The 17,915-nt window shown below is 57.7% G+C and overlaps 1 protein-coding gene across 1 annotated transcript in view; it reads left to right on the top strand.

Moving 5' to 3' along the window:
- The window catches only part of kat8 (K(lysine) acetyltransferase 8), a 29,385-nt gene that overhangs the window by 10,306 nt on the left and 1,164 nt on the right, over nt 1-17,915 (top strand). Inside the window, exons 4-8 of the mRNA XM_088637445.1 lie at nt 13,381-13,434; nt 13,546-13,710; nt 14,288-14,377; nt 15,165-15,305; nt 17,544-17,637. Of these exons, the coding sequence (XP_088493571.1) occupies nt 13,381-13,434; nt 13,546-13,710; nt 14,288-14,377; nt 15,165-15,305; nt 17,544-17,637 (544 nt within the window). The remainder of the gene's footprint in view (nt 1-13,380; nt 13,435-13,545; nt 13,711-14,287; nt 14,378-15,164; nt 15,306-17,543; nt 17,638-17,915) is intronic.

Genomic DNA, 17,915 nt, shown 5'->3' with positions numbered 1-17,915 from the left:
CACTGTGACTGGTCCTGTCTGGGCTGTACCACACTGTGAAACACAGTGACTGGTTCTGTCTGTGCTGTACCTCACTGTGATCAGGCCTGTCTGGGCTGTACCACACTGTACCTCACTGTGACTGGTTCTGTCTGTGCTGTACCACACTGTACCACACTGTGACCGGTTCTGTCTGGGCTGTACCACACTGTACCTCACTGTGACCGGGCCTGTCTGGGCTGTACCACACTGTACCACACTGTGACCGGTTCTGTCTGGGCTGTACCACACTGTACCTCACTGTGATCAGGCCTGTCTGGGCTGTACCACACTGTACCTCACTGTGACTGGTTCTGTCTGGGCTGCACCACACTGTGAAACACTGTGACTGGTTCTGTCTGGGCTGTACCTCACTGTGACCGGGCCTGACTGGGCTGTACCACACTGTACCACACTGTGACCGGGCCTGACTGGGCTGTACCACACTGTACCTCACTGTGACTGGTTCTGTCTGGGCTGCACCACACTGTACCTCACTGTGATCAGGCCTGTCTGGGCTGTACCACACTGTACCACACTGTGACCGGGCCTGTCTGGGCTGTACCACACTGTACCACACTGTGACTGGTTCTGTCTGGGCTGTACCACACTGTACCACACTGTGACTGGTTCTGTCTGGGCTGTACCACACTGTACCTCACTGTGACTGGTTCTGTCTGGGCTGTACCACACTGTACCACACTGTGACCGGGCCTGTCTGGGCTGTACCACACTGTACCTCACTGTGATCAGGCCTGTCTGGGCTGTACCACACTGTACCACACTGTGACCGGGCCTGTCTGGGCTGTACCACACTGTACCACACTGTGACCGGGCCTGTCTGGGCTGTACCACACTGTACCACACTGTGACCGGGCCTGTCTGGGCTGTACCACACTGTACCACACTGTGACTGGTTCTGTCTGTGCTGTACCACACTGTGACCGGTTCTGTCTGGGCTGTACCTCACTGTGACCGGGCCTGTCTGGGCTGTACCACACTGTACCACACTGTGACCGGGCCTGTCTGGGCTGTACCACACTGTACCACACTGTGACTGGTTCTGTCTGGGCTGTACCACACTGTACTACACTGTGACTGGTTCTGTCTGGGCTGTACCACACTGTGACCGGGCCTGTCTGGGCTGTACCACACTGTACCACACTGTGACCGGGCCTGTCTGGGCTGTACCACACTGTACCACACTGTGACCGGGCCTGTCTGGGCTGTACCACACTGTACCACACTGTGACCGGGCCTGACTGGGCTGTACCACACTGTACCTCACTGTGACCGGGCCTGTCTGGGCTGTACCACACTGTACCACACTGTGACCGGGCCTGTCTGGGCTGTACCACACTGTACCACACTGTGACCGGTTCTGTCTGGGCTGTACCACACTGTACCACACTGTACCTCACTGTGACCGGTTCTGTCTGGGCTGTACCACACTGTACCTCACTGTGACCGGGCCTGTCTGGGCTGTACCACACTGTACCACACTGTGACCGGGCCTGTCTGGGCTGTACCACACTGTACCACACTGTACCACACTGTGACCGGGCCTGTCTGGGCTGTACCACACTGTACCACACTGTGACCGGGCCTGACTGTGCTGTACCACACTGTACCTCACTGTGACCGGGCCTGTCTGGGCTGTACCACACTGTACCACACTGTACCACACTGTGACCGGGCCTGTCTGGGCTGTACCACACTGTACCACACTGTGACCGGGCCTGACTGTGCTGTACCACACTGTACCTCACTGTGACCGGGCCTGTCTGGGCTGTACCACACTGTACCACACTGTGACCGGGCCTGACTGGGCTGTACCACACTGTACCTCACTGTGACCGGGCCTGTCTGGGCTGTACCACACTGTACCACACTGTGACCGGGCCTGTCTGGGCTGTACCACACTGTACCACACTGTGACCGGGCCTGTCTGGGCTGTACCTCACTGTGACTGGTTCTGTCTGTGCTGTACCACACTGTACCACACTGTGACCGGTTCTGTCTGGGCTGTACCACACTGTACCTCACTGTGACCGGTTCTGTCTGGGCTGTACCACACTGTACCTCACTGTGACCGGGCCTGTCTGGGCTGTACCACACTGTACCACACTGTACCACACTGTGACCGGGCCTGTCTGGGCTGTACCACACTGTACCTCACTGTGACCGGGCCTGTCTGGGCTGTACCACACTGTACCACACTGTGACCGGGCCTGTCTGGGCTGTACCACACTGTGACCGGTTCTGTCTGTGCTGTACCTCACTGTGACCGGGCCTGACTGGGCTGTACCACACTGTACCTCACTGTGATCAGGCCTGTCTGGGCTGTACCACACTGTACCACACTGTGACCGGGCCTGTCTGGGCTGTACCACACTGTACCTCACTGTGACCGGGCCTGTCTGGGCTGTACCACACTGTACCACACTGTGACCGGGCCTGTCTGGGCTGTACCACACTGTGACCGGTTCTGTCTGTGCTGTACCTCACTGTGACCGGGCCTGACTGGGCTGTACCACACTGTACCTCACTGTGATCAGGCCTGTCTGGGCTGTACCACACTGTACCACACTGTGACCGGGCCTGTCTGGGCTGTACCACACTGTACCACACTGTGACCGGGCCTGTCTGGGCTGTACCACACTGTACCACACTGTGACTGGTTCTGTCTGTGCTGTACCACACTGTGACCGGTTCTGTCTGGGCTGTACCTCACTGTGACCGGGCCTGTCTGGGCTGTACCACACTGTACCACACTGTGACCGGGCCTGTCTGGGCTGTACCACACTGTACCACACTGTGACTGGTTCTGTCTGGGCTGTACCACACTGTACTACACTGTGACTGGTTCTGTCTGGGCTGTACCACACTGTGACCGGGCCTGTCTGGGCTGTACCACACTGTACCACACTGTGACCGGGCCTGTCTGGGCTGTACCACACTGTACCACACTGTGACCGGGCCTGTCTGGGCTGTACCACACTGTACCACACTGTGACCGGGCCTGACTGGGCTGTACCACACTGTACCTCACTGTGACCGGGCCTGTCTGGGCTGTACCACACTGTACCACACTGTGACCGGGCCTGTCTGGGCTGTACCACACTGTACCACACTGTGACTGGTTCTGTCTGTGCTGTACCACACTGTACCACACTGTACCTCACTGTGACCGGTTCTGTCTGGGCTGTACCACACTGTACCTCACTGTGACCGGGCCTGTCTGGGCTGTACCACACTGTACCACACTGTACCTCACTGTGACCGGTTCTGTCTGGGCTGTACCACACTGTACCTCACTGTGACCGGGCCTGTCTGGGCTGTACCACACTGTACCACACTGTGACCGGGCCTGTCTGGGCTGTACCACACTGTACCTCACTGTGACCGGGCCTGTCTGGGCTGTACCACACTGTACCACACTGTACCACACTGTGACCGGGCCTGTCTGGGCTGTACCACACTGTACCACACTGTGACCGGGCCTGACTGTGCTGTACCACACTGTACCTCACTGTGACCGGGCCTGTCTGGGCTGTACCACACTGTACCACACTGTGACCGGGCCTGACTGGGCTGTACCACACTGTACCACACTGTGACCGGTTCTGTCTGGGCTGTACCACACTGTACCACACTGTACCTCACTGTGACCGGTTCTGTCTGGGCTGTACCACACTGTACCTCACTGTGACCGGGCCTGTCTGGGCTGTACCACACTGTACCACACTGTGACCGGGCCTGTCTGGGCTGTACCACACTGTACCTCACTGTGACCGGGCCTGTCTGGGCTGTACCACACTGTACCACACTGTACCACACTGTGACCGGGCCTGTCTGGGCTGTACCACACTGTACCACACTGTGACCGGGCCTGACTGTGCTGTACCACACTGTACCTCACTGTGACCGGGCCTGTCTGGGCTGTACCACACTGTACCACACTGTGACCGGGCCTGACTGGGCTGTACCACACTGTACCTCACTGTGACCGGGCCTGTCTGGGCTGTACCACACTGTACCACACTGTGACCGGGCCTGTCTGGGCTGTACCACACTGTACCACACTGTGACCGGGCCTGTCTGGGCTGTACCTCACTGTGACTGGTTCTGTCTGTGCTGTACCACACTGTACCACACTGTGACCGGTTCTGTCTGGGCTGTACCACACTGTACCTCACTGTGACCGGTTCTGTCTGGGCTGTACCACACTGTACCTCACTGTGACCGGGCCTGTCTGGGCTGTACCACACTGTACCACACTGTACCACACTGTGACCGGGCCTGTCTGGGCTGTACCACACTGTACCTCACTGTGACCGGGCCTGTCTGGGCTGTACCACACTGTACCACACTGTGACCGGGCCTGTCTGGGCTGTACCACACTGTGACCGGTTCTGTCTGTGCTGTACCTCACTGTGACCGGGCCTGACTGGGCTGTACCACACTGTACCTCACTGTGATCAGGCCTGTCTGGGCTGTACCACACTGTACCACACTGTGACCGGGCCTGTCTGGGCTGTACCACACTGTACCACACTGTGACTGGTTCTGTCTGTACTGTACCACACTGTACCACACTGTGACCGGGCCTGTCTGGGCTGTACCACACTGTACCACACTGTGACCGGGCCTGTCTGGGCTGTACCACACTGTACCACACTGTGACCGGGCCTGTCTGGGCTGTACCACACTGTACCTCACTGTGACCGGGCCTGACTGGGCTGTACCACACTGTACCTCACTGTGACCGGGCCTGTCTGGGCTGTACCACACTGTACCTCACTGTGACCGGGCCTGTCTGGGCTGTACCACACTGTACCACACTGTGACTGGTTCTGTCTGTACTGTACCACACTGTACCACACTGTGACCGGGCCTGTCTGGGCTGTACCACACTGTGACCGGTTCTGTCTGGGCTGTACCACACTGTACCTCACTGTGACCGGGCCTGTCTGGGCTGTACCACACTGTACCACACTGTACCACACTGTGACCGGGCCTGTCTGGGCTGTACCACACTGTACCACACTGTGACCGGGCCTGTCTGGGCTGTACCACACTGCACCTCACTGTGACTGGGCCTGTCTGGGCTGTACCTCACTGTGACCGGGCCTGTCTGGGCTGTACCACACTGTACCACACTGTGACCGGTTCTGTCTGGGCTGTACCACACTGTACCTCACTGTGACCGGGCCTGTCTGGGCTGTACCACACTGTACCACACTGTGACCGGGCCTGTCTGGGCTGTACCACACTGCACCTCACTGTGACCGGGCCTGTCTGGGCTGTACCACACTGTACCACACTGTACCTCACTGTGACCAGGCCTGTCTGGGCTGTACCACACTGTACCACACTGCACCTCACTGTGACCGGGCCTGTCTGGGCTGTACCACACTGTACCACACTGTGACTGGTTCTGTCTGGGCTGTACCACACTGTACCACACTGCACCTCACTGTGACCGGGCCTGTCTGGGCTGTACCACACTGTACCACACTGTGACTGGTTCTGTCTGGGCTGCACCACACTGCACCTCACTGTGACCGGGCCTGTCTGGGCTGTACCACACTGTACCACACTGTACCTCACTGTGACCAGGCCTGTCTGGGCTGTACCACACTGTACCACACTGTACCTCACTGTGACCAGGCCTGTCTGGGCTGTCCCACACTGTACCACACTGTACCTCACTGTGACCAGGCCTGTCTGGGCTGTACCACACTGTACCACACTGTACCTCACTGTGACCAGGCCTGTCTGGGCTGTACCACACTGTACCACACTGTGACTGGTTCTGTCTGGGCTGTACCACACTGTACCTCACTGTGATCAGGCCTGTCTGGGCTGTACCACACTGTACCTCACTGTGATCAGGCCTGTCTGGGCTGTACCACACTGTACCACACTGTGACTGGTTCTGTCTGTGCTGTACCACACTGTGACCGGGCCTGTCTGGGCTGTACCACACTGTACCACACTGTGACCGGGCCTGTCTGGGCTGTACCACACTGTACCACACTGTGACCGGGCCCGTCTGGGCTGTACCACACTGTGACCGGTTCTGTCTGGGCTGTACCACGCTGTACCTCACTGTGACCGGGCCTGTCTGGGCTGTACCACACTGTACCACACTGTACCTCACTGTGACCGGGCCTGTCTGGGCTGTACCACACTGTACCACACTGTGACCGGGCCTGTCTGGGCTGTACCACACTGTACCACACTGTGACTGGTTCTGTCTGGGCTGTACCACACTGTACCACACTGTGACCGGGCCTGTCTGGGCTGTACCACACTGTACCTCAATGTGACCGGGCCTGACTGGGCTGTACCACACTGTACCACACTGTGACCGGGCCTGTCTGGGCTGTACCACACTGTACCTCACTGTGACCGGGCCTGTCTGTGCTGTACCACACTGTACCACACTGTGACTGGTTCTGTCTGGGCTGTACCACACTGTACCTCACTGTGACCGGGCCTGTCTGGGCTGTACCACACTGTACCACACTGTGACCGGGCCTGTCTGGGCTGTACCACACTGTACCTCACTGTGACCGGGCCTGTCTGGGCTGTACCACACTGTACCACACTGTGACTGGTTCTGTCTGGGCTGTACCACACTGTACCACACTGCACCTCACTGTGACCGGGCCTGTCTGGGCTGTACCACACTGTACCACACTGTGACTGGTTCTGTCTGGGCTGTACCACACTGTACCACACTGCACCTCACTGTGACCGGGCCTGTCTGGGCTGTACCACACTGTACCACACTGTGACTGGTTCTGTCTGGGCTGCACCACACTGCACCTCACTGTGACCGGGCCTGTCTGGGCTGTACCACACTGTACCACACTGTACCTCACTGTGACCAGGCCTGTCTGGGCTGTCCCACACTGTACCACACTGTACCTCACTGTGACCAGGCCTGTCTGGGCTGTACCACACTGTACCACACTGTACCTCACTGTGACCAGGCCTGTCTGGGCTGTACCACACTGTACCACACTGTGACCGGGCCTGTCTGGGCTGTACCACACTGTACCTCACTGTGACCGGGCCTGTCTGGGCTGTACCACACTGTACCACACTGTGACCGGGCCTGTCTGGGCTGTACCACACTGTGACCGGTTCTGTCTGTGCTGTACCTCACTGTGACCGGGCCTGACTGGGCTGTACCACACTGTACCTCACTGTGATCAGGCCTGTCTGGGCTGTACCACACTGTACCACACTGTGACCGGGCCTGTCTGGGCTGTACCACACTGTACCTCACTGTGACCGGGCCTGTCTGGGCTGTACCACACTGTACCACACTGTGACCGGGCCTGTCTGGGCTGTACCACACTGTACCACACTGTGACCGGGCCTGTCTGGGCTGTACCACACTGTACCACACTGTGACCGGGCCTGTCTGGGCTGTACCACACTGTACCACACTGTGACCGGGCCTGACTGGGCTGTACCACACTGTACCTCACTGTGACCGGGCCTGTCTGGGCTGTACCACACTGTACCTCACTGTGACCGGGCCTGTCTGGGCTGTACCACACTGTACCACACTGTGACTGGTTCTGTCTGTACTGTACCACACTGTACCACACTGTGACCGGGCCTGTCTGGGCTGTACCACACTGTGACCGGTTCTGTCTGGGCTGTACCACACTGTACCTCACTGTGACCGGGCCTGTCTGGGCTGTACCACACTGTACCACACTGTACCACACTGTGACCGGGCCTGTCTGGGCTGTACCACACTGTACCACACTGTGACCGGGCCTGTCTGGGCTGTACCACACTGTACCACACTGTGACCGGGCCTGTCTGGGCTGTACCACACTGTACCACACTGTGACCGGGCCCGTCTGGGCTGTACCACACTGTGACCGGTTCTGTCTGGGCTGTACCACGCTGTACCTCACTGTGACCGGGCCTGTCTGGGCTGTACCACACTGTACCACACTGTACCTCACTGTGACCGGGCCTGTCTGGGCTGTACCACACTGTACCACACTGTGACCGGGCCTGTCTGGGCTGTACCACACTGTACCACACTGTGACTGGTTCTGTCTGGGCTGTACCACACTGTACCACACTGTGACCGGGCCTGTCTGGGCTGTACCACACTGTACCTCACTGTGACTGGTTCTGTCTGGGCTGTACCACACTGTACCTCACTGTGACCGGGCCTGTCTGGGCTGTACCACACTGTACCACACTGTGACCGGGCCTGTCTGGGCTGTACCACACTGTACCACACTGTACCTCACTGTGACCGGTTCTGTCTGGGCTGTACCACACTGTACCACACTGTACCTCACTGTGACCGGGCCTGTCTGGGCTGTACCACACTGTACCACACTGTGACTGGTTCTGTCTGGGCTGTACCACACTGTACCACACTGTGACCGGGCCTGTCTGGGCTGTACCACACTGTACCTCACTGTGACCGGGCCTGTCTGGGCTGTACCACACTGTACCACACTGTGACCGGGCCTGTCTGGGCTGTACCACACTGTACCACACTGTGACCGGGCCTGTCTGGGCTGCACCACACTGTACCTCACTGTACCACACTGTGACCGGGCCTGTCTGGGCTGTACCACACTGTACCACACTGTACCACACTGTGACCGGGCCTGTCTGGGCTGTACCACACTGTACCACACTGTGACCGGGCCTGACTGTGCTGTACCACACTGTACCTCACTGTGACCGGGCCTGTCTGGGCTGTACCACACTGTACCACACTGTGACCGGGCCTGACTGGGCTGTACCACACTGTACCACACTGTGACCGGGCCTGTCTGGGCTGTACCTCACTGTGACTGGTTCTGTCTGTGCTGTACCACACTGTACCACACTGTGACTGGTTCTGTCTGGGCTGTACCACACTGTACCTCACTGTGACCGGTTCTGTCTGGGCTGTACCACACTGTACCTCACTGTGACCGGGCCTGTCTGGGCTGTACCACACTGTACCACACTGTACCACACTGTGACCGGGCCTGTCTGGGCTGTACCACACTGTACCTCACTGTGACCGGGCCTGTCTGGGCTGTACCACACTGTACCACACTGTGACCGGGCCTGTCTGGGCTGTACCACACTGTGACCGGTTCTGTCTGTGCTGTACCTCACTGTGACCGGGCCTGACTGGGCTGTACCACACTGTACCTCACTGTGATCAGGCCTGTCTGGGCTGTACCACACTGTACCACACTGTGACCGGGCCTGTCTGGGCTGTACCACACTGTACCTCACTGTGACCGGGCCTGTCTGGGCTGTACCACACTGTACCACACTGTGACCGGGCCTGTCTGGGCTGTACCACACTGTACCACACTGTGACCGGGCCTGTCTGGGCTGTACCACACTGTACCACACTGTGACCGGGCCTGTCTGGGCTGTACCACACTGTACCTCACTGTGACCGGGCCTGACTGGGCTGTACCACACTGTACCTCACTGTGACCGGGCCTGTCTGGGCTGTACCACACTGTACCTCACTGTGACCGGGCCTGTCTGGGCTGTACCACACTGTACCACACTGTGACTGGTTCTGTCTGTACTGTACCACACTGTACCACACTGTGACCGGGCCTGTCTGGGCTGTACCACACTGTGACCGGTTCTGTCTGGGCTGTACCACACTGTACCTCACTGTGACCGGGCCTGTCTGGGCTGTACCACACTGTACCACACTGTACCACACTGTGACCGGGCCTGTCTGGGCTGTACCACACTGTACCACACTGTGACCGGGCCTGTCTGGGCTGTACCACACTGCACCTCACTGTGACCGGGCCTGTCTGGGCTGTACCACACTGCACCTCACTGTGACTGGGCCTGTCTGGGCTGTACCTCACTGTGACCGGGCCTGTCTGGGCTGTACCACACTGTACCACACTGTGACCGGTTCTGTCTGGGCTGTACCACACTGTACCTCACTGTGACCGGGCCTGTCTGGGCTGTACCACACTGTACCACACTGTGACCGGGCCTGTCTGGGCTGTACCACACTGCACCTCACTGTGACCGGGCCTGTCTGGGCTGTACCACACTGTACCACACTGTACCTCACTGTGACCAGGCCTGTCTGGGCTGTACCACACTGTACCACACTGCACCTCACTGTGACCGGGCCTGTCTGGGCTGTACCACACTGTACCACACTGTGACTGGTTCTGTCTGGGCTGTACCACACTGTACCACACTGCACCTCACTGTGACCGGGCCTGTCTGGGCTGTACCACACTGTACCACACTGTGACTGGTTCTGTCTGGGCTGCACCACACTGCACCTCACTGTGACCGGGCCTGTCTGGGCTGTACCACACTGTACCACACTGTACCTCACTGTGACCAGGCCTGTCTGGGCTGTCCCACACTGTACCACACTGTACCTCACTGTGACCAGGCCTGTCTGGGCTGTACCACACTGTACCACACTGTACCTCACTGTGACCAGGCCTGTCTGGGCTGTACCACACTGTACCACACTGTGACTGGTTCTGTCTGGGCTGCACCACACTGTACCACACTGTGACCGGGCCTGTCTGGGCTGTACCACACTGTACCTCACTGTGACTGGTTCTGTCTGGGCTGTACCACACTGTACCTCACTGTGATCAGGCCTGTCTGGGCTGTACCACACTGTACCTCACTGTGATCAGGCCTGTCTGGGCTGTACCACACTGTACCACACTGTGACTGGTTCTGTCTGTGCTGTACCACACTGCACCTCACTGTGACCGGGCCTGTCTGGGCTGTACCACACTGTACCACACTGTGACTGGTTCTGTCTGGGCTGTACCACACTGTACCACACTGTGACCGGGCCTGTCTGGGCTGTACCACACTGTACCTCAATGTGACCGGGCCTGACTGGGCTGTACCACACTGTACCACACTGTGACCGGGCCTGACTGGGCTGTACCACACTGTACCTCACTGTGACCGGGCCTGACTGGGCTGTACCACACTGTACCACACTGTGACCGGGCCTGTCTGGGCTGTACCACACTGTACCACACTGTGACCGGGCCCGTCTGGGCTGTACCACACTGTACCACACTGTACCTCACTGTGACCGGGCCTGTCTGGGCTGTACCACACTGTACCACACTGTGACCGGGCCTGTCTGGGCTGTACCACACTGTACCACACTGTGACCGGGCCCGTCTGGGCTGTACCACACTGTGACCGGTTCTGTCTGGGCTGTACCACGCTGTACCTCACTGTGACCGGGCCTGTCTGGGCTGTACCACACTGTACCACACTGTACCTCACTGTGACCGGGCCTGTCTGGGCTGTACCACACTGTACCACACTGTGACCGGGCCTGTCTGGGCTGTACCACACTGTACCACACTGTGACTGGTTCTGTCTGGGCTGTACCACACTGTACCACACTGTGACCGGGCCTGTCTGGGCTGTACCACACTGTACCTCAATGTGACCGGGCCTGACTGGGCTGTACCACACTGTACCACACTGTGACCGGGCCTGTCTGGGCTGTACCACACTGTACCTCACTGTGACCGGGCCTGTCTGTGCTGTACCACACTGTACCACACTGTGACTGGTTCTGTCTGGGCTGTACCACACTGTACCTCACTGTGACTGGTTCTGTCTGGGCTGTACCACGCTGAGAAACACTGTGACTGGTCCTGTCTGGGCTGTACCACACTGTGAAACACAGTGACTGGTTCTGTCTGGGCTGTACCTCACTGTGACCGGGCCTGACTGGGCTGTACCACACTGTACCTCACTGTGACCGGTTCTGTCTGGGCTGTACCACACTGCACCTCACTGTGACCGGGCCTGTCTGGGCTGTACCTCACTGTGACTGGGCCTGTCTGGGCTGTCCCACACTGTACCACACTGTGACCGGGCCTGTCTGGGCTGTACCACACTGTACCACACTGTGACCGGGCCTGTCTGGGCTGTACCACACTGTACCTCACTGTGACCGGGCCTGTCTGGGCTGTACCACACTGTACCACACTGTGACCGGGCCTGTCTGGGCTGTACCACACTGTACCTCACTGTGACCGGGCCTGTCTGGGCTGTACCACACTGTACCACACTGTGACCGGGCCTGTCTGTGCTGTACCACACTGTACCTCACTGTGACCGGGCCCGTCTGGGCTGTACCACACTGTACCACACTGTGACCGGGCCTGTCTGGGCTGTACTACACTGTGACTGGTTCTGTCTGTACTGTACCACACTGTCCCACACTGTAACTGGTTCTGTCTGGGCTGTACCACACAGTGAAACACTGTGACTGGTTCTGTCTGGGCTGTACCACACTGTGAAACACTGTGACTGGTTCTGTCTGGGCTGTACCACACTGTGAAACACTGTGACTGGTTCTGTCTGGGCTGTACCTCACTGTGACCGGGCCTGTCTGGGCTGTACCTCACTGTGACTGGGCCTGTCTGGGCTGTCCCACACTGTACCACACTGTGACCGGGCCTGTCTGTGCTGTACCACACTGCACCTCACTGTGACCGGGCCTGACTGGGCTGTACCACACTGTCCCACACTGTGACCGGGCCTTTCTGGGCTGTCCCACACTGTGACCGGGCCTGTCTGGGCTGTACCACACTGTCCCACACTGTAACTGGTTCTGTCTGGGCTGTACCACACTGTGAAACACTGTGACTGGTTCTGTCTGGGCTGTACCACACTGTACCACACTGTACCACACTGTGACCGGGCCTGTCTGGGCTGTACCACACTGTGACCGGTTCTGTCTGTGCTGTACCACACTGTACCACACTGTGACCGGGCCTGTCTGGGCTGTACCACACTGTACCTCACTGTGACCGGGCCCGTCTGGGCTGTACCACACTGTGACCGGGCCTGACTGGGCTGTACCACACTGTACCACACTGTGACCGGGCCTGTCTGGGCTGTACTACACTGTGACTGGTTCTGTCTGGGCTGTACCACACTGTCCCACACTGTAACTGGTTCTGTCTGGGCTGTACCACACTGTGAAACACTGTGACTGGTTCTGTCTGGGCTGTACCTCACTGTGACCGGGCCTGACTGGGCTGTACCACACTGTACCACACTGTGACCGGGCCTGTCTGGGCTGTACCACACTGTACCTCACTGTGACCGGGCCTGTCTGGGCTGTACCACACTGTACCACACTGTGACTGGTTCTGTCTGTGCTGTACCACACTGTACCGCACAGTAACCGGGCCTGTCTGGGCTGTACTGCACAGTAACCGGGCCTGTCTGGGCTGTACTGCACTGTGACCGGGGCTGTCCGGGCTGCACGGTGCTGTGACTGACTGGACCTCTCCTGTGTTTCAGACCTATGCGGAAATGGACCCGACCACAGCAGCCCTGGAGAAGGAGCACGAGGCGGTAAGAGAGAGCGGCTGTGTGCGTCGGTGTGGAGGGGACCCGTGGATGTGCCCCTCTGGTCTCACCAGTCCGTGTGAGTGATCCCCCTCTCCCTCTGCCCCCCTCTCCCAGATCACGAAGGTGAAGTATGTGGATAAAATCCAGATTGGGAATTTCGAGATCGACGCCTGGTACTTCTCCCCGTTCCCGGAGGACTACGGCAAGCAGCCCAAGCTGTGGATCTGCGAGTACTGTCTGAAGTACATGAAGTACGAGAAGACCTTCCGATACCACCTGGTGAGGGGGGGGAGACCACCTGATGAGGGAGGGGGGAGGGGGGAGAAGGAGGCAGAGACCACCTGATGAGGGAGGGGGGAGGGGGGAGAAGGAGGCAGAGACCACCTGATGAGGGAGGGGGGAGCAGGAGGCAGAGACCACCTGATGAGGAAAGGGGGGGGGGGGAGCAGGAGGCAGAGACCACCTGATGAGGGAGGGGATAGGGGGGAGCAGGAGGCAGAGACCACCTGATGAGGGAGGGGATAGGGGGGAGCAGGAGGCAGAGACCACCTGATGAGGGAGGGGATAGGGGGGAGCAGGAGGCAGAGACCACCTGATGAGGGAGGGGATAGGGGGGAGCAGGAGGCAGAGACCACCTGATGAGGAAAGGGGGGGGGGGGCAGGAGGCAGAGACTACCTGGTGACAGAGAGAGGGGGGGAGAGGGAGACATACACCACCTGGTGAGGGACTAAAGGGTGGAGGATGGGAGAGCAGGCAAAAGGAGAACTGAGGGTCTGAGTACAGATGGACAGGGGCCAGGCAGTAGTTCACGTCACCCGGTCATGGGGCTGACCAGCTCGCCTCTCTCTCTTTCAGACGCAGTGCCAGTGGAGACAGCCCCCAGGGAAGGAGATCTACAGAAAGAGCAACATCTCTGTGTACGAGGTGGACGGCCGAGACCACAAGGTACCTGCAGTGACATTGCGCTGTGCTGGAGTACTGACAGTGTAAAACAGTGATACCGGCTTGACCAAACTCTGCAAACAGCTGGGCAGCGCATCCACAGCGTCCTAATGAGACAAGGTGCACTGTGATAACTGGTGTCGTAGCAGTTAGAGGAGAGGATAACCCATCACTCCTCCGCTGGGGGGCCCTGTCGCCCCGGCACTCCTCCGCAGTGGGGGCACAGGAGTCATGTGTTGTGTTCAGTCATTGTGTTGGAAAAGCAGTGCAGCCTGAATTTCTTTCTCTGCCAGTCTGTGATTTGTGTGTGGTCTTTGTGTTGTGCCACTCTGTGATTGATTAGCGTCTTCTCTGCATGATCATTGCGTGGCGCCGGTCTATGATTGATTAGCATGTGTTCTGTGTGTGATCATTGTGTTGCGCCACTCTGTGATTGATCAGCGTGTTTTGTGCGTGATCATTGCATTGTGCCACTCTGTGATTGTTTAGCGTGTTCTGTGTGTGATCATTGCATTGTGCCGCTCTGTGATTGATTAGCGTGTTCTGTGTGTTATCATTGCGTTGCGCCACTCTGTGATTGATTAGTGTGTTATGTGTGTGATCATTGCTTATATATTGTGCCCGTCTGTGATTGATTAGCGTGATCATTGCGTTGTGCCGGTCTGTGATCGATTAGCGTGTTCTGTGCGTGATCATTGCGTTGTGCCGGTCTGTGATTGATTAACGGGTGTTCTGTGCGTGGTCGTTGTGTGCCGCTGGTCTGTGATTGATTAGCGTGTGTTTGTGGCAGATTTACTGTCAGAACCTGTGTCTGCTGGCCAAGCTGTTCCTGGACCACAAGACGCTGTACTTCGACGTGGAGCCCTTCGTCTTCTACATCCTGACAGAGGTGGACAGGCAGGGGGCGCACATAGTGGGGTACTTCTCCAAGGTACTGCACCAGTAACACCAGTACTAACAGCGCTGGCCAGCAGGGGCCGCTCCTCATGGGGTAGTGCACCAGTAACACCAGTACTAACAGCACTGGCAGGCAGGGGGCGCTCCTCATGGGGTAGTGCACCAGGAACACCAGTACTAACAGCACTGGCAGGCAGGGGGCGCTCCTCATGGGGTAGTGCACCAGTAACACCAGTACTAACAGCACTGGCAGGCAGGGGGCGCTCCTCGTGGGGTAGTGCACCAGTAACACCAGTGTTAACAGGGCTGGCCGGCAGGGGGCGCTCCTCATGGGGTAGTGCACCAGTAACACCAGTACTAACAGCACTGGCAGGCAGGGGGCGCTCCTCATGGGGTAGTGCACCAGTAACACCAGTACTAACAGCACTGGCCGGCAGGCGGCGCTCCTCATGGGGTAGTGCACCAGTAACACCAGTACTAACAGCACTGGCAGGCAGGGGGCGCTCCTCATGGGGTAGTGCACCAGTAACACCAGTACTAACATCACTGGCAGGCAGGGGGCGCTCCTCATGGGGTAGTGCACCAGTAACACCAGTACTAACAGCACTGGCAGGCAGGGGGCGGCTCATTGTGGGGAACCGCACCAGTAACACCAGTACTAACACTAACCAGTCCTGTCGTAATTACATGTCTGGGCAGCTTATACCACACTCCCACCACCCTTTGTGTAAAGAAGTGTTTCCCGCTCTTGGGTTTTAAACATATTTCTGATGTTATAATCAGAAGACCCCAGTTTTGCGGCTGGGTGGTTAGCATCACTCCCTAGCGAAACCCATGGGTCTCCTCCCACTGTCCAAAGATATGCAGGTGAGTTCATTGGCTTCTGGGAAAACTGGCCCTGGTGTGAGTGTGTGTTATTGTGTGTCTGCCCTGTGCGAGGGGGAACCCTTCCTTGAGCCCGTTGGATGCTGGGATAGGCTCTGGCTCCCCCACCACCCTGTACTGGATAGAGCCGTTATTGAAAGTGTTGTGGTGATGTGATAGTAAGAGCCACCAGCTGCATCCCCCCCTGCAGCTCAGCACTGGCAACCCACTGGAGCTCAGCAGTGTGAGCCTGGCCAGGACCTGGATATTATTATTGTTGTTGTTCAAAAAATAATTCCTTGCACTTATATAGCGCTTTTCTGGACAGTCCACTCAAAGCGCTTTACAGGTAATGGGGATGGGACACTTCCTGGGAAAGCTAAGGCTGCTGCTGGAAGAAGCTAACAGGGGGCGCACACCCTGTGGACTGTGGGGGTCCTGATGCCCCAGTATAGTAACGGGGACACTAGACTATAAAAAAGGCTCCATTCTTCAGATGAGACGTAAAACCGAGGTCCTGACTCTCTGTGGTCATTAATAATCCCAGGGCATCTCTTGAGAAGAGTAGGGGTGTTACCCTTGTGTCCTGGCCAAATTTCCCCCTGGTCTTTACCCATCATGGCCTCCTAATAACCCATCATCCACCTGTACCTGTAAAGAGCTCTGAGTGGAGAGTCTGTAAAAGCGCTATATAAATGTCAGTGTTATTATTATTAATAACAATAGTAATTCTGTAGTAAAGGAACAAGTAATAGGTTTATTCCATGCTGTAAAAAAGAAGAAAGAAGTGTCTGTCTCTGTCTCTCTCACACCTGAAGAAGGCTCCACGGCCGAAACATTGTGTTCTCTTTCTTCTTTTTTTCAGCAGGGAATAAACCTATTACTTGTTCCTCTGCAGCCTACGCATGCTGACGCAGCTACCCACCTGTAGTTCTGCAGTAGGTGAGGCTCTCGGCACAGCGAGCTGGTCGCAGGACCAGCCACAGGGGGGCGTGTTTCGTTCCCAGACTGTTCTTCAGGGGACTTTCAGTGATAGATTCAACTCCTCTAATCCACCCCCCCCCATCCTCGTGATAAACGGGCTGGGATGACAGCAGTACAGTACAAAGTTCGCCGATTTAAAGAGAACAGGACTCCCCTGCCACACCCTCCCTCGGCATTGTGGGACAGCAGCAGGGCGCCGCCCAGTAGCTGCTGCGGGAGAGGGGTTTCGGGGCAGTTTCGCGGGGAGGAGCCGGTGGAGCTGTGCGTCTCCGCTGGGCCTCTGAGCTGCGCACTGTGGCTGATTGGGCCACTGGGGCAACGGGCAGGGGGGAGAAAATATCGTCCTGGCGAAGGGAGGGGCGTGTCCGGCCGGTTCGGCTCCGATTCGTGAGTGCGTTTATCGTCACCCGTCCTTTCCCTTCAGGAGAAGGAGTCTCCGGACGGGAACAACGTGGCCTGCATCCTGACTTTGCCCCCCTACCAGAGGAGAGGATATGGGAAATTCCTCATAGCTTTCAGTGAGTGGTGTGAACACCCCTGTGCATGCTTTCACTTGCACATTCTGATTTGTGTTTTAACCCTGCATTTTTTTCAGTTGCATTTAATGTGCTGGAGTGTCCAGTCAGGGTGTCTGTATTAACCCCTCTCTCTCAGTGCAGTGTTAATGTACTGGAGTGTCCAGTCAGTGTGTCTGTATTAACCCCTCTCTCTCAGTGCAGTGTTAATGTACTGGAGTGTCCAGTCAGGGTGTCTGTATTAACCCCTCTCTCTCAGTGCAGTGTTAATGTACTGGAGT

Source organism: Lepisosteus platostomus, chromosome 6, assembly GCF_059453375.1.
Source record: "Lepisosteus platostomus isolate fLepPlt1 chromosome 6, fLepPlt1.hap1, whole genome shotgun sequence".
Classification (NCBI taxonomy): Eukaryota; Metazoa; Chordata; class Actinopteri; order Semionotiformes; family Lepisosteidae; genus Lepisosteus; species Lepisosteus platostomus.
This window is presented reverse-complemented; position numbering and strand designations above follow the sequence as displayed.